The following is a 24,471-nucleotide window of genomic DNA, read 5'->3' on the forward strand; positions in this document are numbered from 1 at the left end:
ATAAGGGCCTGATCTGAGATATTTGATCTGTTTGCATAAAATCATCAGCTGCTCCATTAATTATCTCTCGGAATGTTCTTTCGATAGAAGGAACATCTGAGTTCTATAAAACTATTTCGTCTGCCAATTTTCTAGTCAACTGCTTGATTCACCCATAATTCTGGTGGAGAAATTCTCAATCTGCTCTGCCAAAGCTATGCCCCTGTGGCCATTACCTATCAAAGATTAAAGATTCCTAAAACTATAACCAAACAATAAACGACTGATTTTAGGCTTTAAACTTGAGACACAACTAGCAGTTGTATAGTTCTATCAGCAGCTCCAGATTTTACTGCAATCACTATTCATTCCATGCATGAGCCCGTATGGTCAACCCCAGACATGGCATAATGGTGTATATTTGGCTTTTGTGATACATCATTGAGATCTATCACGCCTTCGCTTGACGACACTGACCCATTCTTAGAATGTATGACGGTTGAAGACAAATCTATATGTGTAACATCTACACTTTGTATGCAATCCTTGCATAGCACTTTACAGCTATTACTCAACTTTGTCTCCTGGATTTTTCGGCGCGCTAACATGGCTGGTTGGTGCTTAGAGCCTGGTAGGAAAGGTCGCATAGTCCTATGACGTCCACGCTTATGACCAACTGTTGACTGTACGGCACAGCGTCCTTCAACATAATGAAATCAAGGAGAAAACCGGCAATAATGAAATTGTCCATTATGAATAAAGCTTCAAATCTTTGTAGGTTTGCAACCTTCTCTCTTTTGTTAGTATCTAAATAATATTGGTCGTCTTTGATATTTTGTGAATGGAATGCCTTTTAGATCGCTGCTTCTTTTGCACAAATCTTTTTCCAAATTATTTTCATTATACTTTTTTTAATATAGAATGATTTCTCGAAATACGAATCTGATATAAATCGATGGGACAAATGTTCTGTCATAGCCAATTAAAGTAAAGTTTGTACAAATTTAAAAATTTATTTAAATCGATGGACTAATATCTTAGTCTGTGAACTAAATACTATTTCTAATTAAAATTTTGTCAAAACGTTTGCGTGCAGAGTGGACCTTCTTTTAAAAATTGTAAAAGGCGGGAAGGCACCCAAATATCCCCAGAACTAGAAAATTTTCATCAATGATGGCAAAGAATGGCAAAAGAGTTTCGAGACATCCAAAATAACAAATTTGTTTGTTATATCATTGCTTCGGTTTTAATTATTGACTCTTTCCCTTTGCCGCTTTGCAAATTGCTCCCATTCGTGACCTGTGTCACATGAACATCCCCACGTTATTTCAATCTAATTAAACCAAGCACTTATTAAATATTCCATAAATACCTATTATTGTTAAACTCTTTAACATTTGTTATGCCCCAAGGGCTAAGTGAGGGCACACTCCATGGAAGGGGGTCCTAAAAGATGGACAGATCAATTGATTTCATTTCTTGCTCATTTGAAACAATTAAATTGCAGAATTGCTGAAAAATACACACAAAAGTGTCAACTCCCAACCCCCTGTCAATGTGGACATGCTCGTAACAAATCCTACATACAATACGCATATAAAATAAATAATAAGGTCAAAATCGACCAAAAATACCAAAATGGATTGGTAAAGTGTGTTTGACACAAACCGATGGATTTAATTTGCATTGAATTGGGAATTTTTTCCATTTGACAACTTATTTTTCTACAAATGCGAGTAGTATGAGTGGTCGCGGCCAATGTGTGCCAGTTAACAGTGAGGGACAAAATTGTGGCAAATTTATATCATGAACATTGACTTCTTGAGCATCTAGAGGGCGCAATTCTTATCCGATTGAGCTGAAATTTTGCATGACGTGTTTTGTAATGACTTGACCAATAAGTGTGCCAAATATGGTTTAAAAGGTCCATAACCTGATATAGCTGCCATATAAACCGATCTGGGATCTTGACTTCTTAAGCCTATAGAGGGCGCAATTATTATCCAATATGGCTGAAATTTAGTACAACGTCATCTCCCATGACCTTCAACATACGTGTGAAATATGGTCTGAATTGGTCTATAGCCTGATACAGCTCCCATATAAAACAATCTCCCTATTTCATTTCTTTAGCCCCTAAAGGGCGAAATTCTTATTTGAATTGGCTGAAATTTTACTTCTACTATGGTCTCCAACATTAAATTCAATTGGGGCATGAATCGGACCATATCTTGATATAAGATCTAATAGCATATCAATTATTATACCCTCCACCATAAGATGGGGGGTATACTAATTTCGTCATTATGTTTGTAACTACTCGAAATATTCGTCTGAGACCCCATAAAGTATATATATTCTTGATAGTCGCGACATTTTATGTCGATCTAGCCATGCCCGTCCGTCTGTCCGTCCGTCCGTCTGTCTGTCGAAAGCACGCTAACTTCCGAAGGAGTAAAGCTAGCCGCTTGAAATTTTGCACAAATACTTGTTATTAGTGTAGGTCGGTTGGTATTGTAAATGGGCCATATCGGTCTATGTTTTGATATAGCTGCCATATAAACCGATCTTGGGTCTTGACTTCTTGAGCCTATAGAGTGTGCAATTCTTATCCGATTGAAATGAAATTTTGCACGACGTGTTTTGTTACGATATCCAACAACTGTGCCAAGTATGGTTCAAATCGGTCCAAAACCTGATGTAGCTGCCACATAAACCGATCTTGGGATCTATCCAATAACTGCGCCAAGTATGGTTCAAATCGGTCGATAACCTGATATAGCTGCCATATAAACCGATCTTGGGTCTTGACTTCTTAAGCCTCTAGAGCGCGCAATTCTTATCCGATTGGGATGAAATTTTGCACGACGTGTTTTGTTATGATATCCAACAACTGTACCATGTATGGTTCAAATCGGTCCATAACCTGATATAGCTGCCATATAAACCGATCTGGGGTCTTGACTTCTTGAGCCTCTAGAGTGCGCAATTATTATCCGATTCGCCTGAAATTTTGTACGACGGATTCTCTCATGACCATTAACATACGTGTTTATTATGGTCTGAATCGGTATATAGCCCGATACAGCTCCCATATAAATCGATCTCTCTATTTTACTTCTTGAGCCCACAAAGGGCGCAATTCTTTTTCGAATTGGCTGAAATTTTACACAGGTCTCCAACATATAATTTAATTGTGGTCCAAACCGGACCATATCTTGATATCGCTCTAATAGCAGAGCAAATCTTTTCTTGTATCCTTTTTTTGCCTAAGAAGAGATGCCGGGAAATGAACTCGACAAATGCGATCCATGGTGGAGGGTATATAAGATTCGGCCCGGCCGAACTTAGCACGCTTTTACTTGTTTTCCAAATTATATTCATTATACTTTTTTTATACAGAATGATTTCTCGAAATACGAATATGACATATGTAAATCGATGGGACAAATGTTCTGTCATAGCCAATTAAAGTAAAGTTTGTACAAATTTAAAAATTTATTTAAATCGATGGACTAATATCTTAGTCTGTGAACTAAATACTATTTCTAATGAAAATTTTGTCAAAACCGTTTGCGTGCAGAGTGAACCTTCTTTTAAAAATTGTAAAAGGCGGGAAGGCACCCAAATATCCCCAGAACTAGAAAATTGTCATCAATTATGGCAAAGAATGGCAAAAGAGTTTCGAGACATCCAAAATAACAAATTTGTTTGTTATATCATTGTTTCGGTTTTAATTATTGACTCTTTCCCTTTGCCGCTTTGCAAATTGCTCCCATTCGTGACCTGTGTCACATGAACATCCCCACGTTATTTCAATCTATTTAACCCAAGCACTTATTAAATATTCCATAAATACCTATTATTGTTAAACTCTTTAACATTTGTTATGCCCCAAGGGCTAAGTGAGGGCACACTCCATGGAAGGGGGTCCTAAAAGATGGACAGATCAATTGATTTCATTTCTTGCTCATTTGAAACAATTAAATTGCAGAATTGCTGAAAAATACACACAAAAGTGTCAACTCCCAACCCCCTGTCAATGTGGACATGCTCGTAACAAATCCTACATACAATACGCATATAAAATAAATAATAAGGTCAAAATCGACCAAAAATACCAAAATGGATTGGTAAAGTGTGTTTGACACAAACCGATGGATTTAATTTGCATTGAATTGGGAATTTTTTCCATTTGACAACTTATTTTTCTACAAATGCGAGTAGTATGAGTGGTCGCGGCCAATGTGTGCCAGTTAACAGTGTGGGACAAAATTGTGGCAATTTGATATCCTGAACATTGACTTCTTGAGCATCTAGAGGGCGCAATTCTTATCCGATTGAGCTGAAATTTTGCATGACGTGTTTTGTAATGACTTCCAATAAGTGTGCCAAATATGATTTAAATGGTCCATAACCTGATATAGCTGCCATATAAACCGATCTGGGATCTTGACTTCTTGAGCCTATAGAGGGCGCAATCTGGGATATTGACTTCTTAAGCCTATAGAGGGCGCAATTATTATCCAATATGGCTGAAATTTAGTACAACGTCATCTCCCTTGACCTTCAACATTCGTGCTAAATATGGTCTGAATTGGTCTATAGCCTGATACAGCTCCCATATAAACCGATCTCCCTATTTTATTTCTTTAGCCCCAAAAGGGCAAAATTCTTATTTGAATTGGCTGAAATCTTACTCCTACTATGGTCTCCAACATTCAATTCAATTGGGGTATGAATGGGACCATATCTTGATATAGATCTAATAGCATATCAATTATTTTCCGGGAAAAGAACTCCACAAATGCGATCCATGGTGGAGGGTATATACGATTCGGCCCGGCCGAACGTTTTTACCTGTTTTTATTATACCCACCACCATAGGAAGAGGGCATACTAATCAAGTCATTCCGTTTGTAACGCCTCGAAATATTCGTCTTAGACCCTACAAAGTATATATATTTTTGATCAAAATCGGATGAAAAATGTTTTTTTTATAGGGTCAATACCTCCATGTACGGAAATAGGTGTATTCCAAATCGGTGTATATCCAAATATGGTCCGATCTGAACCACATTCAACATAAAGGTGTAGGGGTCTACCAGAACTCAATGTGCCAAATTTCATCAAAATCGGATGAAAATTCTGCTTTTATAGGTTCACTATCTGGGCAGGGCCCGCTCCGCTGCACCTTCTTTATCTCTCTAATATCTATTTAGGCTGGGGACACTTCGCCCTGAATGTGGATATCATGCTTCTGTAGCCTATGTCCACCTATGACGATGAACGCCTTCGTTCGAATACTGACGGAACTTCGGACAAAATTTAAAGCGGTGGTTATCCCCTCCTAATGCTGGCGACATTTGCAAGGTACCATACCATGCATGGTCATGTGAAAAATTCTCCCCAAAGAGATATCGCACTGCGGCACACCGTACAGACTCGGCTATAAAAATGGTCCCTTATCGTTGATAAACTCAACTTGAATCGGAAAGCACTCATTGATGTATGAAAAGTTTGCCCCCGCTCGGTTCCTGGGCAAATTTTTACTCTACTGCCAAATGTCTTTCTTTTGAGCCCCATATTACTGTATTGGTAAAAATTTAGGGTTTTGGGGGTGGTCACTTGGCCACCAAAGTAAATATAAGATTCGTGCTCTACTTTCAGACACATTTCGTATGAGTCCCATAATGTCATGATCGGTAAATAAGATGTGTTTGAGGGTGGGGGGGTGAGCGGGTTCCACACCCAGGGTCTTTGTCCTGAAAATGAATATAAATTGCCCGAAAATCAATAAATATCCACCCCAAATGGCTTTTATACAATAGGGAGGTATTTTGGGGTGGGGCGGCTCCCCAAACACATGACTCTATACTGTCATGATTGGTCCATGTATCCATTTTGCGGGTTTTGGGCTGTCCCCGCGGCACTCGTCCCCATCAATAGAAACCATGTCCGTCCGTCTGTCTGTTCAAATCACGCTACAGTCTTTACAAATAGAGATATTGAGCTGATTCTTTGCACAGATTCATTTTTTTGTTCATAAGCAGGTTAAATTTGAAGATGGGCTAGATCGGACTATATCGTGATATAGCCCCCATATAGACCGATCCGCCGATTTAGGGTCTTAGGCCCATAAAAGCCACATTTATTAGGTTGGGGTGACCCGCTGAGTACTTGGACCCAAAATTTAATATGATTTTAATTTTCTAGTCTCCAATACCTTTCATTTGATATCCATATTGTTTTTATTGGTCCACTTGTGATTTTGGGTGATATTTTCGGGGTAATGGGGAGGGTGCGCCCCCTTCCGATATCAACAAATTATAAAGCATATTTCTTCTTTCTGACCATATTCGCAATCTACTCCCGAATACCTTTCATTTGTGTCCCATATTGTCATGATCGTCAAATAAACCTATTTTAAGGGGTTTTGGGGCTGGGGCGGCCCCCCCAGGTACTTGGACTCAACTTTTATTATCAAATTCGTACTCTACTCTTGAAAACCTTTCATTTGAATCCCATATTGTCCCGATCGTTCCACTTTTATATTTGGGTAGTACTTTTGGGGTAAGGGGGAAGGTCCGCCCCCCTCCTTATATCAAAAAATTAAATAGCCTATGTTTTGTTCCAGATCAACCTACATAATCTGTGAAAATTTCAAGGTAATCGGTTCAGCCGCTTTTGAGTTTATACGGAAGAAACAAACAAACCAAGTGTTTGGGGGTGGGCGGTCTCCCACTTTTGGATATCTGATTCGTATTTTACGCTCATATACTTTTATTTGAACCCTATCTTGCCATGGTCAGTAAATAAGTCTTATTTGGGGGTGTTTTGGGGAAGGGGTGGATCCCCAGAAACTTCGTCCCACATTTGGATATCACATTCATATTCTACTCGCAAATATCTTTCGTTTAAGTTCTATATTGCCATGGTCAGTAAATATGTCCGATTTTGGGGTGTTTTGGGTTTGGGGTGGTGCCCCACATACTTGGTCCGACAATTGGGTATCAGATACGTTTCTAATCTTAAATACCTTTCATTTGAGTCCTATGTTGTCTTGATTGGTTTATACATATATTTGGTAGGTTTTGGGGGTGGGCGGGCTTCAAAGGTTCCCCTTCCGATGTTTGGGTACCAAATTTTTATTCCCTACACCACTACTGTGGTAGAGGGTATTATTACTTAGTGTATTTGTTTGTAATACCCAGAAGAAAGAGAGATAGACCCATTGATTGTATACCGATCGACTCAGAATGGCTTTCTCATTCCACTTAGCTATGTCCGTCTGTCTGTCTGTGCGTCTGTCCATGTTAATTTGTGTACAAAGTGCAAGTCGCAGTTTTTATCCGATCTACTTAAACTTTGGTACAGGCAACTTTTTCGACCTATAGACGAAGCCTGTTGAAATTGGAAAAAATCGGTTCAGATTTGGATATAGCCATATTCCATAAAAATGTTCGTCCGATTTGCAGTAATAATGCAATAAAATGGTCATTTGTTAACCGATTCTCTTGAAATTTGGCAGGAAGGATCGTCTCATGAATCGACTCGACATTACTGGTGAATTTAATAGAAATCGGATCAGATTAAGTTAAAGCTTTCATATAGATATCATCCGATTATCACTCCTCGACGACTACCACAATATATGAGAAGTTTATTAGAAATCGGTTCAGTATTATAGCTCCCATATATATGTTCGTCCGATTCTGAGAAATATTGCTAGTCATTCCGTGTGTAACACCTCGAAATATATGTCTAAGAACCCATATGGGCAATATCGATTCAGATTTAGATATAGCTCCCATATAAACCGATCTCTCGATTTGACTTCCAATAATTGTTCCATGTCGGTCTATAACCTTATATAGCTCCCATATAAATCGATCACCGATTTGTCTTCTTGAGCCCTTAGAAGCCGAAATTTTCGTCCGCTTTGGCTGAAATTGAGGATGTAGTATTCCGTTATGACTTCCAACAACGGCGCCAGGTACGGTCCACCAAATCGGTCAAATAACCTGATATAGCTCCAATATAAACCGATCTCCCGATTTGAGTGCTTGTGCCCTGACAAGCCGCATTTTTTGTCCACTTTGGCTGAAATTTTACATGTAGTGTCCTCTTAAGATTTTCAACAACTGTGCCAAGTACGATCCGAATAGGTCTATAACCTGATATAGCTCCCATGTAAGCCGATCTCCCGATTTGACTTTTTGAGTCCTTACAAGCCCCAATTTTGTCCGATTTGGCTGAAATTGAGGATGTAGTATTCCGTTATGACTTCCAACTACAGCGCCAAGTACGATCCAAATAGGTCTATAACCTGATATAGCTCCCATGTAAGCCGATCTCCCGATTTGACTTTTTGAGTCCTTACGAGCCCCAATTTTGTCCAATTTGGCTGAAATTGAGGATGTAGTATTCCGTTATGACTTCCAACTACAGCGCCAAGTACGGTCAAAATCGGTCTATAACCTGACATAGCTCCCATGTAAGCCGATATCCCGATTTGACTTCTTGTCCCCTTACAAGCCGCAATTTTTGTACGATTTGACTGAAATTTTATGTTGCGTTATGACTTTCGACAACGGTGCGAAATATGGTCCGAATCGGTCTGTAGCCTGATATAGCTCCCATGTAAACCGATCTCCTGATTTGATTTCTTGAGTCCTTACGAGCCGCATGCGGTATTGTAGGCCAAATACGGTCCAAATCAGTCTATTACCTGATATAGCTCCCGTGTTAACCGTTCTCTCGACCACCCTTGTTCGCTTCCTAGAAGCTTTAATTTTTGCTGGTTTGACAAAGTATTGGTATTTGGAAAATAAAACTATGCCCTTCAACTAAATTAATTTTCTATACATTTTTAGCAGAATCCATGGAGGTTTTTACCCAAGATTCGGCCCGGCTGAACTTCGCACGCCTTCCCTAGTTAGACATAATTTTGCTCACCACTGTATTCATATTCCCATGAAGGCGTTTGTTGTATAGCCAACATACACACAAACATACACCAAACAATGACAGTCGTTTATAAAAACTCACAATGTCATTTAAATTGAGAGAAAGACAGTCAAAATGTCAACGTGTGTGAGAAACAGAAGCGTGGCCAGCAATTGCAAAAAAAAAAAAACAAAAACGAAGTGCAGTCAGCCTTTTTGGACAGATATGTGGCAAGTGCGTGAAATCCATTATGCCACCATACACACACACACAGAAACCTACTACACACGCATTCGCATGTGGGCGACTTGTGTTGAAAAAAAGGTAAAATGATTTAATTTAAGTTTCACGCACACACACACACACAGTGACTCAGCCGTCAGGGTCACTCATACTCTGTTTACATTTTATTGGAAAATGTCCTATTTTGAAAGAATTTAGGAAACTTTATTTTAACAAAATAAGTCTCGAAGAAAATGAAACATTAAACATACTAAATGGCACGAATCTTACCTCTCTGTACTCTTATTTAGAAAGCTGTATCAAATATAGAAAATTAATAATAAACTGTTTTGATGTTTGAAAATTATATAAATGATTAAATATTTTAACATGGCAAGCAGCATATGTGCTAAGCCATATATAGATTGTATGCTTAAGAATCAATATTATATACATGCATGTATTATTTTGTATTTCTTAATCAATCTATTAATAAATAATAATAAAAAAATAATACTCTGTTTATTGGTTATGTGGCTCGCAGCGCAGGAAATTCAATTTTGATCAATAAATATGGAGCAGTTGGTTAAATGGACCCACGTTTAAACTCTTCTCTTTAAATAGTTTCAAAATGGGGAAAAACAAGTAAAAGCGTGCTAAGTTCGGCCGAATCTTATATACCCTCCACCATGGATCGCAATTGTCGAGTTCTTTTCCCGGCATCTCTTCTTAGGCTAAAAAGGATATAAGAAAAGAGTTGCTCTGCTATTAAAACGATATCAAGATATGGTCCGGTTCGGACCACAATTAAATTATATGTTGGAGACCTGTGTAAAATTTCAGCCAATCCGTATAAGAATTGCGCCCATTGGGGCTCACGAAGTAAAATAGAGAGAACGATTTATATGGGATCTGTATCGGGCTATAGACCGATTCAGAACATAATAAACACGTTTGTTGATGGTCATGAGAGGATCCGTCGTACAAAATTTCAGGCATATCGGATAATAATTGCGACCTTTAGGGGTCAAGAAGTCAAGATCCCAGATCGGTTTATATGGCAGCTATATCACGTTATGAACCGATTTGAACCATACTTGGCACAGTTGTTGGATATCATGACGAAATACTTCGTGCAAAAATTCATTCAAATCGGATAAGAATTGTGCCCTCTAGAGGCTCAAGAAGTCAAGACCCAAGATCGGTTTATATGGGAGCTATATCAGGTTATGGACCGATTTAAACCATACTTGGCACAGTTGTTGGGTATCATACCAAAACACGTCGTGCAAAATTTCATTCCAATCGGATAAGAATTGCGCACTCTAGAGGCTCAAGAAGTCAAGACCCAAGATCGGTTTATATGGCAGCTATATCAAAACATGGACCGATATGGCCCATTTACAATACCAACCGACCTACACTAATAAGAAGTATTTGTGCAAAATTTCAAGTGGCTAGCTTTACTCCTTCGGAAGTTAGCGTGCTTTCGACAGACAGACGGACGGACGGACAGACGGTCGGACATGGGTAGATCGACATAAAATGTCGCGAGGATCAAGAATATATATACTTTATGGGGTCTCAGACGAATATTTCGAGTAGTTACAAACAGAATGACGAAATTAGTATACCCCCCATCTTATGGTGGAGGGTATAAAAATATTCAACTATAACGTTTGGCCAACATTGTGCTGAAATTTTCATATCCCGGCTCAAAGGGGAACAGAGCAGCTCAAGTAATGCTTCAGGGACTCATAATGCAACATGGAATACAATATGATTGACACAAATTTGTACTTTAATTTAAACATACGTCTAGGTCTAACAAATTTTCTATGGGATGAGAACTCTACGAAGTTGCTTAGTTTGTCTGCAGCTCACTATTTGTGCTAAAGACTTGTTGTTACAAAAGCAGATGGGGTTTGCGACCCAGGTAGAAGCACTGGTTGTACTTGGTAGTGATGCAACCAGTTTTGACTTATGGATGTCATATCTGGTAGCCAGTAACGTATTACAACAATCGACAAAAGGGACTCTATTCAGTTTGTTACAACTGGGTCAGCTATGGAAAATACCGCCCAGAATAGGGTTACCAATATACTCGATGTAGTTGGGCCAACTTGCAAACAGACTTCCTAACCAGGGTGGATGTTGCGACAAATGGCTGCATGTGCTAATATCTTCCTTGGACACCTGGCAAAAGAGATAACCAAAGTGAGAAGTTTGCCCATGTTCCTTGCTGTAATTTTCATGGAAAAAAATTTGCAAAGTTTAGATATTTAAATATTTGTACAGATGGAACGAAGATGGATAGAGGAACTGGATGTGAAGTCCACTGCGGGAAACTACAGTTCGGCGTCACATGAAGGACAATTACTACTGGGCTGAGGTCTTTGCGATTGCGAAGACTGCGGAGATCATGTCGTCAAAAAAATAGCGACCGATCGGATACCTGTATATTTAGTGTTAGTCAGGTGATATTAAGGCTTTTATTCGCACGAGCATAAGATCTGAGATACTACGTGACTATCGGAACTGTCTAATGCGATTGCAGAGGCATCACAAAATTACCCTCTGTTAGGACCCTGGTCACAAGAACGTGGCAGGTAACGAAACAGCTGAGGATCACCATGGATGGATGCCCATTAATTTTTTTACATTTGGATAAGAATTGCTTTCTGTAGGACCCCATGATCTATATAGGAGCTTAATCATGTTATGAAAAGATTTGTACCTAGTAAAGGAATTGAAGGACTAGGCAGAAGACATCTAGCAAATTTTAATTCAACTCGGATAATAACCACGCCCTTTGGAGGCTCAAGATGTATAATTAAAAGATCGGTTTGTAAGCGAGCTATATCAGGTTTTGGAACGATTCCGACCATGCTTAAAACATCTATTGATGGTCACAGTAGATAAAATCGTGAACTATTTTAGCCAAATCGGATAAATATTACGCTCTTTAAAGGCTAAGGAATGCTTGGTATGCGAGGTATCCTTTCTTCAAAACCCGGTGAAAAATGCAACAAGCTATACAAGCTAGGTTGCCCAAAAAGTAATTGCGGATTTTTTAACCAAATACTAAAATTTTTTTGGACCAAATACTAAAAGTACAAGTCATTGTTCAATTGTGTAAAGCAATATAGTGCTCGCTTTAGTAGCCTAACATTTAGTTGAAAAGCCTAACATAATTCAATGTATCAAATTTCAGTGAAATCGGATTATAAAAGCGCCTTTTATGGGGCCCAGACTTTAAATCGGGATATCGGTCTATATGGCAATTATATCCAAATCTGGACCGATTTGGGCCAAGTTGCAGAAAAATTACGAAGGGCCTAGCACAACTCACTGTCCCAAATTTTGGCGACATAGGACAATAAATGCACCTTTTATGGCCCAAAAACCTTAAATCGAGAGATCGGTCCATAAGGCAGCTATATCCAAGTATGGACCGATCTAAGCCAAATTGAAAAAGAATGTCGAAGGGCCTAGCACAACTCACTGTCCCAAATTTTGGCGACATCGGACAATAAATGCGCCTTTTATAGGCCCAAAAGCTTAAATCGAGAGGTCGGTCTATATGGCAGCTATATGCAAATCTGGATGAACCTGAGCCAAATTGAAGATGAATGTCGAAAGGCCAAACACAACTCACTGTCCCAAATTTCGACGACATCGGACAATAAATGCGCCTTTTATGGGTCCAAAACCTTACATCGAGAGATCGGTCTATATGGCAGCTATATCCAAATCTGAACCGATCAGAGCCAAATTAAAGAAAGATGTGGAAGGGCCTAAGACAACTCACTATCCAAAATTTTAGCAAAATCGGATAATAAATGCGGCTTTAATGGGCCTAAGACCCTAAATATGAGGATAAGTCTATATGGCAGCAATATCCAAATCTGGACCGATCTGGGCCAAATTGACGAAGGATGTCGAAGGGCTCAACACAACTCACTGTCCAAAATTTTAGCAAAATCGGATAATAAATGCGGCTTTAATGGGCCTAAGACCCTAAATCTGGGGATCGGTCTATATGTCAGCTATATCCAAATCTGCACCGATCTGAGCCAAATTGACGAAGAATGTCGAGGGGCCTAACACAACTCACTGTAACAAATTTCAGCAAAATCGGATAATAAATGTGGCTTTTATGGGCCTAAGACCCTAAATCGGAAGATCGGTCTATATGACAGCTATATCCAAATATGAGCCTTATTGACGAAGGATATCGAAGAACCTAACACAACTCCCTGTCCGAAATTTCAGCAAAATCGGAGAATAAATGCGCCTTTTATGGTCTTTAGGACCCAAAGCTGATGATATACCCCGATCTGAACCATTTTTGGGAAGATGTTGGGAGTCGTAATACAACTAAATGTTCCAAATTTCATCAAAGTCAGGTAATAAATTCGCTTGTTATAGGCCTAAAACCCACAATCAGTAGATCGGTCTGTATGACAGCTATATCCAAATATGTTCCGATCTGGACCATTTTTGGTTCGAATATCGACGAGCCTAAAAAAACTCACTATTATATTATTACAATCCGGTAATAAATGCTCCTGCTATAGGCTTAAGACCCCAAATTGGCATATTGGTCTATATGGCAGCTATATGTAAATATTGTCACTGTTTCAAATTACATCAAAATCCGAGAATAAATGCGCTTTTTCTGGTCTTTTGACCCTAAAGCTGCAGATAGGTCTCTATGGCAGCCGATCTGGACCATATCCAAGAGCGATGTTAGGATACTTGATATAACTCACTGTTCCAAATTTCAGCAAAATCCGATAGTAAAAGCTCTTGTTATAGGCTTAAGACCATAAAATGGCATATCGGTCTATATGGAAGCCATATGTAAATATGGTCTGATATGCCCCATATTCTGTTTGGATTTCTAGGCGCCTAGTGTAAATTACTGTTACAAATTTCAGCAAAATCGGAGAATAAATGCGCCTTTTCTGGTCTTTAGACCATTACGCTGACGATCCCGATGTTAGGAATCTTGATATAACGAAGTCGGGTAATAAATGCGCCTGTTATAGGCCAAAGATAAAAAATCGGCTGATCGTTCTATAAAGCAGCTATGTCCATATATATTGCGATATGGACCATTTTTGGTCCGGATAACAGCGGGCCTAATAAAACTCATTATACCAAATTTCAAATCGGGTAATAAATGCGCCTGCTATAGGCTTAAGTCCTTAAATCACCAGGTCGGTCTATATGGCAGCTATATCCGAATATAATTCAATGTGGTCCATTCGAGAACTTAGCATGCGTATAGAAGAAATAAAGGGTGATTTTTTTGAGGTTTGGATTTTCATGCATTAGTATTTGACAGATCACGTGGGATTTCAGACATGGTGTCAAAGAGAAAGATGCTCAGTATGCTTTGACATTTCATTATGAATAGACTTACTAACGAGCAACGCTTGCAAATCATTGAATTTTATTACCAAAATCAGTGCTCGGTTCGAAATGTGTTCATTCACCGTTCAGCGATGAGGCTCATTTCTGGTTGAATGGCTACGTAAATAAGCAAAATTGCCGCATTTGGAGTGAAGAGCAACCAGAAGCCGTTCAAGAACTGCCCATGCATCCCGAAAAATGCACTGTTTGGTGTGGTTTGTACGCTGGTGGAATCATTGGACCGTATTTTTTCAAAGATGCTGTTGGACGCAACGTTACGGTGAATGAACACATTTCGAACCGAACACTGATTTTGGTAATAAAATTCAATGATTTGCAAGCGTTGCTCGTTAGTAAGTCTATTCATGATGAAATGTCAAAGCATACTGAGCATCTTTCTCTTTGACACCATGTCTGAAATCCCACGTGATCTGTCAAATACTAATGCATGAAAATCCTAACCTCAAAAAAATCACCCTTTATATCCAAATCTGGATGAACCTGATCCAAATTAAAACAGAATGTCGAAAGGCCGAACACAACTCACTGTCCCAAATTTCGACGACAGCGGACAATAAATGCGCCTTTTACGTGTCCAAAACCTTAATCAAGAGATCGGTCTATATGGCAGCTATATGCAAATCTGGATGAACCTGGGCCAAATTGAAGATGAATGTCGTAAGGTCAAACACAACTCACTGTCCCAAATTTCGACGACATCGGACAATAAATGCGCCTTTTATGGGTCCAAAACCTTACATCGAGAGATCGGTCCATATAGCAGCTATATGCAAATCTTAATCGATCTAGGCCACATTGCAGAAACATATCGAGGGGCTTAACTTAACTCACTATCCCAAAGTTCAGCAACTTCGGACAATAAATGCGCCTTTTATGTGCCCAAAACCTTACAACCTATATGGCAGCTATATCCAAATATGGACCGGTCTGGGCCAAGTTGAAGAAGGAAGTCGAAGAGCCTAACACAACTCATTGTCCCAAAATTTGGCAAAATCGGACAACAAATGCATATTTTATGGGCCCAAAACCTTACATCGTGAGATCGGTCTATATGGCAGCTATATCCAAATCTAGACCAATCTGTGCCGTTTGCAGAAGTATGTCGAGGGGCTTTACGTAACTCACTGTCCCAAATTTCGGTGACATCGAACAATAATTGCGCCTTTTGTAGGCCCAAACCATAAATCGAGAGATCGGTCTATATGGCAGCTATATCCAAATCTGGACCTATCTGAGCCAAACTGAAGAAGGAAGTCGAAGAGCCTGAAACAACTGTTGGCCTAAGAGCCTGAAACAACTATGGACCCAAATCTGGACCGATCTGGGCCAAATTGAAGAAGGACGTTGAGTGGCTTATCGCAACTCACCGTTCCAAATTTCAGCAAAATCGGATAATGTGATTTTTATGGACCTAAGACACTAAATCGGCTAAAACGGACCAAAAAAGAATCTGTGCAAAGTTTCGGCTCAATATCTCTATTTTTAAAGGGTAACCCTAAAATCCTTAAACGATCTCCATTATATGTCACTAATGTGGTCCAAGCCTATATCGCAACCTCGTCTTTATGTAGGAGGCTTTTCACCGCGAAATTCGGGTATTAATATAGGAAAGGTTTCAACGTCTCATTATTTTCCGACATGCCCTACGAACTCGCTCAATTACAGCACCTACTCTGCATAAGTGCGTCCGTAATCCTATATGTCCCGTAATGATACCGAAGGACATACTGACCTCCTTCCTCCCTCGAACGCGTCCGACTATTTCGCAGTGGTCATTCACCATACTCTGGTGACGCGCGCTCGTCACCGATGCCCTTAACTCAGACAGCGTGACTTTGAAAGGCTTGGCATTTATTAATGACAGTTCGTCTATGCTCACTTTCCTCGCATGTTCCGCTTTGGTCCGGCACCAAAGGAATCTGGATGGTGCCATACTCCAAGTGCCATCTCCTTCTTACACTTTTCTTTACTTTACTTGCTACAGTCGAAAGGATGTTCAGACTCGACGTTCTCGAGTGCAGTCGGCTGACTAACCAAAATAAGTCTTGCAGGCGGAAATCCGAATAACCAAAGAATGCTTTAAATGGTACGGTGCAAGTTCTGAAATTTTATTTGGAATTCGAGACCAGGCAACTCAACGTGCCTTGTAAGGCCTTAAGAGCCTTACAAGGCCTTATGAGCCATACAAGGCATGCTGTATATGTGACTACTGGATCGGCACGACCATAATTTTGTTTTCATTCATATTGGCTATGACCTCTTCAAGCCTGCTAATTCGAGCACTGCAATTACATTGAAATGATGAAAAATCGGACAATGGTATGCAATATGGAGAGAATACGCTAAATGCAATTAAAACGCTAAAGCAATATATACTCTAAAGGCAACTAGGATTCTAACGGCGACAAAAAGGTTGAAGGTGACAAAGACGCTGTTGGTATACACGATAATGACAAAGACGCTAAAGACGGCATATACGTTGAATATACATATACAAAGACGCTGAAGGCGTAAAAGACACTGAACACGACCAAGGCGCTGAATACAAGGCTGCTGAAGGCGACAAAGACACAGCAGGCGTTGAAGACGCTGATGGTGACAAAGACTCTGAAGGTAATAAAGACGCCAAATATTGCAAAGACACTGAAATCAACAAAGACACTGAAAGAAAAAAGACGCTGCAAATGAAAAAAACGCTAAAGGCGACAAAAACGCTGACGGCACCAAAGACGCTCAAGGTGATAATGGCGACAAACACATTGAATATGCTGAAGCGACAAAGACGTTGAAGGCAACAAAGACACTGATGGCGACACAGAGTCTTTAAGCAACAACTGCGCTGAAATCGACAAAGACGATAAGGGGACAAAGACACTAAAGGCGGCAAAGACACTAAAGGCTAAAAAATCTCTTAAGGTGGCAAAGACACTAAACGGCAATGACAAAGACGCTAAAGACGACGTATACGTTAAAGGCGACAAAGACGCTGAAGGCGCTGAACACGACCAAGACACTGACAACAAGGCTGCTGAAAGCGACAAAGACGCTGGAGGCGACAAAGTCACTGAAGGCGACAAAAACCCTATAGTTGACAAATACTGCAAACGCATTAAAGGGCGCCGATGGCAACAAAATCGCTAACTGCGACAAATACAATGAAGGCGTCAGAGAAGCTTAAGTTGACATAGACGCTGAAGGCAATAAAGACGCTGAGGTGTACTAAGATAATGAAGGCGACAAAGATGTTGAGCCCAAAAAGGCTTTGAACACCGAGGCAACAAAAACGTTGAATTCGAAAAAGCACTGAAAGGTAACAGGGACGCTAACGTCGAAAAAGGTCTGTATGAAAAGGCGGGTTATTGGCCCCCTTTAAATAGCCAATGGTCATGGTCCTATGGACCGAAACGATATTGTTCACCTATGTGAGTTTAATGAGGATTGCTACCTCCACATACCAAAATGGCTACAACAACAACAATGCTGATGTTTGCAAAGACACTGAGACGACAAAGACGTTAAGGTCAAAAAGGCGCTGAACGCTGACGTCGAAAATGCCACTGAAAGCAACAAGAGCACTGGTGGCGACAAAGATGCTAAAGGTGAAAAGACGCTTGTGGCTACAAAGAAGTTAAAACCGACAAAGACGCAGAAGAGAACATATACACTGGAGGCGACAAAGACGCTGAAGGCAATGACAAAGACGCTAAAGACGACGTATACGTTAAAGGCGACAAAGACGCTGAAGGCGCTGAACACGACCAAGACACTGACAACAAGGCTGCTGAAAGCGACAAAGACGCTGGAGGCGACAAAGTCACTGAAGGCGACAAAAACCCTATAGTTGACAAATACTGCAAACGCATTAAAGGGCGCCGATGGCAACAAAATCGCTAACTGCGACAAATACAATGAAGGCGTCAGAGAAGCTTAAGTTGACATAGACGCTGAAGGCAATAAAGACGCTGAGGTGTACTAAGATAATGAAGGCGACAAAGATGTTGAGCCCAAAAAGGCTTTGAACACCGAGGCAACAAAAACGTTGAATTCGAAAAAGCACTGAAAGGTAACAGGGACGCTAACGTCGAAAAAGGTCTGTATGAAAAGGCGGGTTATTGGCCCCCTTTAAATAGCCAATGGTCATGGTCCTATGGACCGAAACGATATTGTTCACCTATGTGAGTTTAATGAGGATTGCTACCTCCACATACCAAAATGGCTACAACAACAACAATGCTGATGTTTGCAAAGACACTGAGACGACAAAGACGTTAAGGTCAAAAAGGCGCTGAACGCTGACGTCGAAAATGCCACTGAAAGCAACAAGAGCACTGGAGGCGACAAAGATGCTAAAGGTGAAAAGACGCTTGTGGCTACAAAGAAGTTAAAACCGACAAAGACGCAGAAGAGAACATATACACTGGAGGCGACAAAGACGCTGAAGGCGACAAAGACGCTGGAGGCGACAAAGACGCTGAAGGCGACAAAGACGCTGAAGGCGACAAAGACGCTGAAGGCGACAAAGACGCTGAAGGCGACAAAGACGCTGAAGGCGACAAAGACGCTGAAGGCGACAAAGACGCTGAAGGCGACAAAGACGCTGAAGGCGACAAAGACGCTCAAAGTGAAAAATGCAATGAAGGCGACAAAGACGCGAAAAGTCGACAAAGAGAGTAGGGATCAAGAACGCTGAAGGAAACAATATTGCTAAAGGCCACATTGAAGGTGACAAAGACGCTGAAGTATGCAAAGCCTATTAAGGCGACACTGAAAGAGAAAAATTCGCTGAAGACGACAAAGCCACCAAAGCTGACAAATACGGCAATGGCGCACAAGACAAATAGACGCTGAATATGCTTAGGGCAACGAAGACACCGTAAAAATTTCCCATGAGCATTCCATTGAGGAACAGGAGATATTTCACTCATATCAACGAATGCAGTCCAATTAAAGTTTAAACTTAAAGATAAGGAGCCCCTTTTTTATGCCGAGTGACGAAGACGCTGATAGTGATGAAGACTTTGAAAGAGATAAGGAAGCTGAAGGCGACGAAAACGGTGAAGGCAATAAAGATGGTAAAGGTGAAGGCTGCAAAGGCACTGAAGTCAACAAAGACGCTGAAAGCAAAAAATATATTGATGATGACTAAAACGCCGCCTTCGCTGTGTTTATCTCCTTCAACATCTTCATCACAATCGGCGTCTTCGTCAACATTTTTTTCGTCCTTCGGTGTTTTCGTTGCCTTAAGCATATTTGTTGCTGGTGATGACAAAGACGCTGCAGGCGACAAGGACGCAAAATGCAACAAAGACTCTGAAGGCGCTAATGACGACAATCCATTGAAGGCGAAAAAGACGTTGAATCGCAAAGATGTTGAAGGCAACAAAGACATTGAAGGCGTCAAAGATGCTGAAAGAAACAAAGAGGCGACAAAGACCTTGCCGAAAAAGCACTGAACGCGATAAAAACTCTGAGGCGATAAAAACGTTGAAGTCGAAAAGACACTGAACGCGACATCGAAAAGGCACTGAAGACTACAAAGACGCTAAAGACAACAAAGACACTAAGGGCAACATCAACTCTAAAGGCGTCAAAGACACTGAGCGCGACAAGGGCGTTGATGTCGAAACTGCCACTGAACATAACAAAAACACTGAAAGCGACAAGACACTAAAGGTAAGAAAGACGCTGAAGGCGACAAAGACGCTGAAGGCGACAAAGACGCTGAAGGCGACAAAGTCGCTGAAGGCGACAAAGACGCTAAAGGCGACAAAGACGCTGGAGGCGACAAAGACGCTGAAGGCGACAAAGACGCTGAAGGCGACAAAGACGCTGAAGGCGACAAAGACGCTGAAGGCGACAAAGACGCTGAAGGCGACAAAGACGCTGAAAGCGACAAAAACGCGGAAGGCGACAAATCGGCTGTAGAGGACTAAAACGCTGAAGGCAACAAAGACTCTGGGGGCGACACTGAAGGAGAAAAAATCGCTGAAGAAAATACGCTAAAGTCAAAAAAGACGCTGAAGACAAAGATACTTAAAGCAACAAAAAATTCTTGAGGCAACGGACGGTGAAAAACATTTTGACGAATATGCTGATTGTGATGAGGATGCTGAAGACGACAAAGCCGCTGAAGGCGAAAAAAACGCAGAGTACGACAAATTCACCGAAGGCGACTAAGACGATGACACTGAAGGAGAAAAATTCACTGAAGACAATTAATGCCGCAAACAAGCAAAATGCAAAAGAGACGCTGATGATGACAAATGCACTTTAGAACAACGAAGATCCTTAAGGCAAATGCAGCAAAGACGCTAAAGGCAAAAAAGACGTTGAAGATGAAAAAGACACTTAAACAACAAAGATGCTTAAGACATCGAAGACACCGAAGGTGAAAAAACCGTTGACGCAGACGCTGATTGTGATGAAGATGGTGAAGGAGATAAACACAGCGAAGGCTGCAAAGACGCTGAAGGCAAGGAAGACGGCGAAGGCAACAAAAACGCTCACAGCGACCGAGACATTGAAGAAGACAAGGGCACTTAAGGCGACAAAAACATTGAATGGGCAAATATCTTTTAGTCAGATTCTGAATTTAATCCTCACGTGGCAGTATTTTACCATCGATTCTAACTAAATCTTAAGCAAGTGTTCACTTTTAGTTGTTAGTAATTCGTTAAAGATTCTAATAAGCATTTTCCATATTCGTTGCCTCATTGCAAAACCATATGTAGCAGACATCCCATAATTTCCTAATTTCCAGCTTTCAATATGGAATTTACTAATCAGATCCAGTCAGTTGATAAGTTATAAAGGTTTATGTCTTTGCTAAATTGAAATGTGTTCTCTACTTACCTGTGATGGTGTTTCTTATTGGATTTTTTTTCCGAATTTCCATTTAAAGTCACTTTAAGAGTCACAATGGTCCTAAAATCTCAAGAAAAAATTTCCCTTTGATAGTTTATTATACATACGTCCTTTATTTACAATTGGAGTATGAGGAATAGTAAAATGTTTAGTGTGGACATAGGGTATCATCAAGTTGAAAACAATAAATAAAATTATTAATAATTAAAATTCTAAAAAAATCTTTTTATACCCTCCACCATAGGATGGGGGGTATACTAATTTCGTCGTTCTGTTTGTAACTACTCGAAATATTCGTCTCAGACCCCATAAAGTATATAAAGTCGATCTAGCCATGTCCGTCCGTCTGTCCGTCCGTCCGTCTGTCTGTCGAAAGCATGCTAACTTCCGAAAGAATAAAGCTAGTCGCTTGAAATTTTGCACAAATACTTCTTATTGGTGTAGGTCGGTTGGTATTGTAAATGGGCCATATCGGTCCATGTTTTGATATAGCTGCCATATAAACCGATCTTGGGTCTTGACTTCTTGAGCCTCTAGAGTGCGCAATTTTTATCCGATTGGAATGAAATTTTGCACGACGTGTTTTATTATGATATCCAACAACTGTGCCCAGTACGGTTCAAATCGGTTCATAACCTGATATAGCTGCCATATATACAGATCTTGGGTCTTGACTTCTTGAGCCTCTAGAGTGCGCAATTCTTATCCGATTGGAATGAAATTTTGCACGACGTGTTTAGCTATGATATCCAACAACTGTGCTCAGTATGGTTCAAATCGTTTCATAACCTGATATAGCTGCCATATAAACAGATCTTGGGTCTCGACTTCTTGAGCCTCTAAAGTGCGCAATTCTTATTCGAATGGGATGAAATTTTGCACAGCGTGTTTTGTTATGATATTAAACAACTGTGCCAAGTATGGTTGAAATCGGTCCATAACCTGATATAGCTGCCATATAAACCGATCTTGGGTCTTGACTTCTTGAGCCTCTAAAGTGCGCAATTCGTATTCGAATGGGATGAAATTTTGCACAGCGTGTTTTGTTATGATATTCAACAACTGTGCCAAGTATGGTTGAAATCGGTCCATAACCTGATATAGCTGCCATATAAACCGATCTTGGGTCTTGACTTCTTGAGCCTCTAGAGTGCGCAATTCTTATCCGATTCGGATGAAATTTGGTACGACGTGTTTTGTTATGATATCCAACAACTGTGCCAAGTATGGTTCAAATCGGTCTATAACCTGATATAGCTTCCATATAAACCTATCTTGGGTCTTGACTTCTTGAGCCTCTAGAGTGCGCAATTCTTATTCGATTTGGATGAAATTTTGCACGGCGTGTTTTGTTATGATATCCAACAACTGTGCCAAGTATGGTTTAAATTGGTTAATAACCTTATATAGCTGTCATATAAACAGATCTGGGGACTTGACTTCTTGAGCCTCTAGAGTGCGCAATTTTATCCGATTGGAATGAAATTTTGCACAACGTGTTTTGTTATGACTTCCAACAACTGTGCTTAGTTAGATTCAAATCGGTTCATAACCTTATATAGCTGTCATATAAACAGATCTGGAGACTTGACTTCTTGATCTTCTAGAGGGCGCAATTCCTATCCGATTTTGCTGAAATTTTGCAAGACGTATTTTATTCTTAATTTCAACTACTATGTCAAATAAGGTTCAAATCGGTTCATAACCTGATGTAGCTGCCATATAAACCGATCTGGGATCTTGACTTCTTGAGCCCCTAGAGGTCGCAATTATTATCCGATTTGCCTGAAATTTTGTACGACGGATTCTCTCATGACCATTAACATACGTGTTTATTATGGTCTGAATCGGTCTATAGCCCGATACAGCTTCCATATAAATCGATATCTCTATTTTACTTCTTGAGCCCCCAAAGGGCGCAATTGTTATTCGAATTGGCTGACACAGGTCTCCAACATATAATTTAATTGTGGTCCAATTCGGACCATATCTTGATATCGCTCTAATAGCAGAGCAAATCTATTCTTATATCCTTTGTTGCCTAAGAAGAGATGCCAGGAAAAGAACTCGACAAATGCGATCCATGGTGGAGGGTATATAAGATTCGGCCCGGCAGAACTTAGCACGCTTTTACTTGTTTAATTAAATTTCGAAATATAATTAAACGAAAATAAAATCTTAACATAAATGCCAAAGGACTCTAAAGGATATGACAAGAACAACAAATGTTAACTTAATGTTAAAAATTTTACAATAGCAGAATTTTAATTAACATCGACTGTAAAGTAAGCTAAGAAAAATAACATTGCTGTTAAAAACGCAAATATGTTAAACGAAAAGATTGAGAGTGAGAGAGAGTGAAAGTAAGGGCAAATGAGAGCAATATCCTTAACATGTGAGACTAGAAGGTATTCGCTTGACATTTCCATGACAATGCCTGAGAGTTTTAAATGCGCCCGAGAGATTTTCCTATCATTTGTTGCAGTCAATGAAATGTTGGTTGTATGCTCTCTATCTCTCTCTCTCTCTATGTCACCCTCTCTCACGCAAACAAAACAAAACAAAAATGTGCTCAAACTTTTGATGCCAGTGGGGTGGTGCTGAACTAAAACAAATAAAACTGTGATAGGACCAAGAGGTATTAAGCGGGGAGATAGAGAGAGTTTAAATAAATAAGACATTTTTAAAGAAAATTCCAAGGAAAAGTTTTAAAAAAATCTAAAAAATTATAAATTTTTATAAGCTTTAACATTATTTTTAATAACTTCTTCGCTTTTGGTGTGAAAAATTTCTTTTTCTCTTCATTTTTCTGTGTTGAGACATTTCTAACCTAAATTTTTTGACACAGACATTTCACAACAAAAGATGATTGATTGACAGGCGTCAACACTCTAGACACAAAATGCACTGAGAGAAATATTTGTAACTGACAGCCACTAAATGTATCCTTTGAAACTGTTGTTGTTTTTGTTTTTCGTATAATTTTTAGATAGCAAACTCTGTTATATGTCGAAG

General features: G+C 39.9%; 1 protein-coding gene across 1 annotated transcript; it reads left to right on the forward strand.

The window, feature by feature from the left end:
- The first annotated feature begins 585 nt into the window (after positions 1-585).
- LOC131996208 (putative surface protein SACOL0050) lies at positions 586-17,733 on the forward strand. The gene is made up of 3 exons (XM_059365674.1): positions 586-610; positions 17,092-17,272; positions 17,367-17,733. The coding sequence occupies exons 1-3, from the start codon at positions 586-588 to the stop codon at positions 17,731-17,733; spliced, it is 573 nt and encodes a 190-aa protein (XP_059221657.1).
- The last annotated feature ends 6,738 nt before the right edge of the window (positions 17,734-24,471 follow it).

The sequence above is a fragment of the Stomoxys calcitrans genome, chromosome 3, assembly GCF_963082655.1.
Source record: "Stomoxys calcitrans chromosome 3, idStoCalc2.1, whole genome shotgun sequence".
Taxonomy (NCBI): Eukaryota; Metazoa; Arthropoda; class Insecta; order Diptera; family Muscidae; genus Stomoxys; species Stomoxys calcitrans.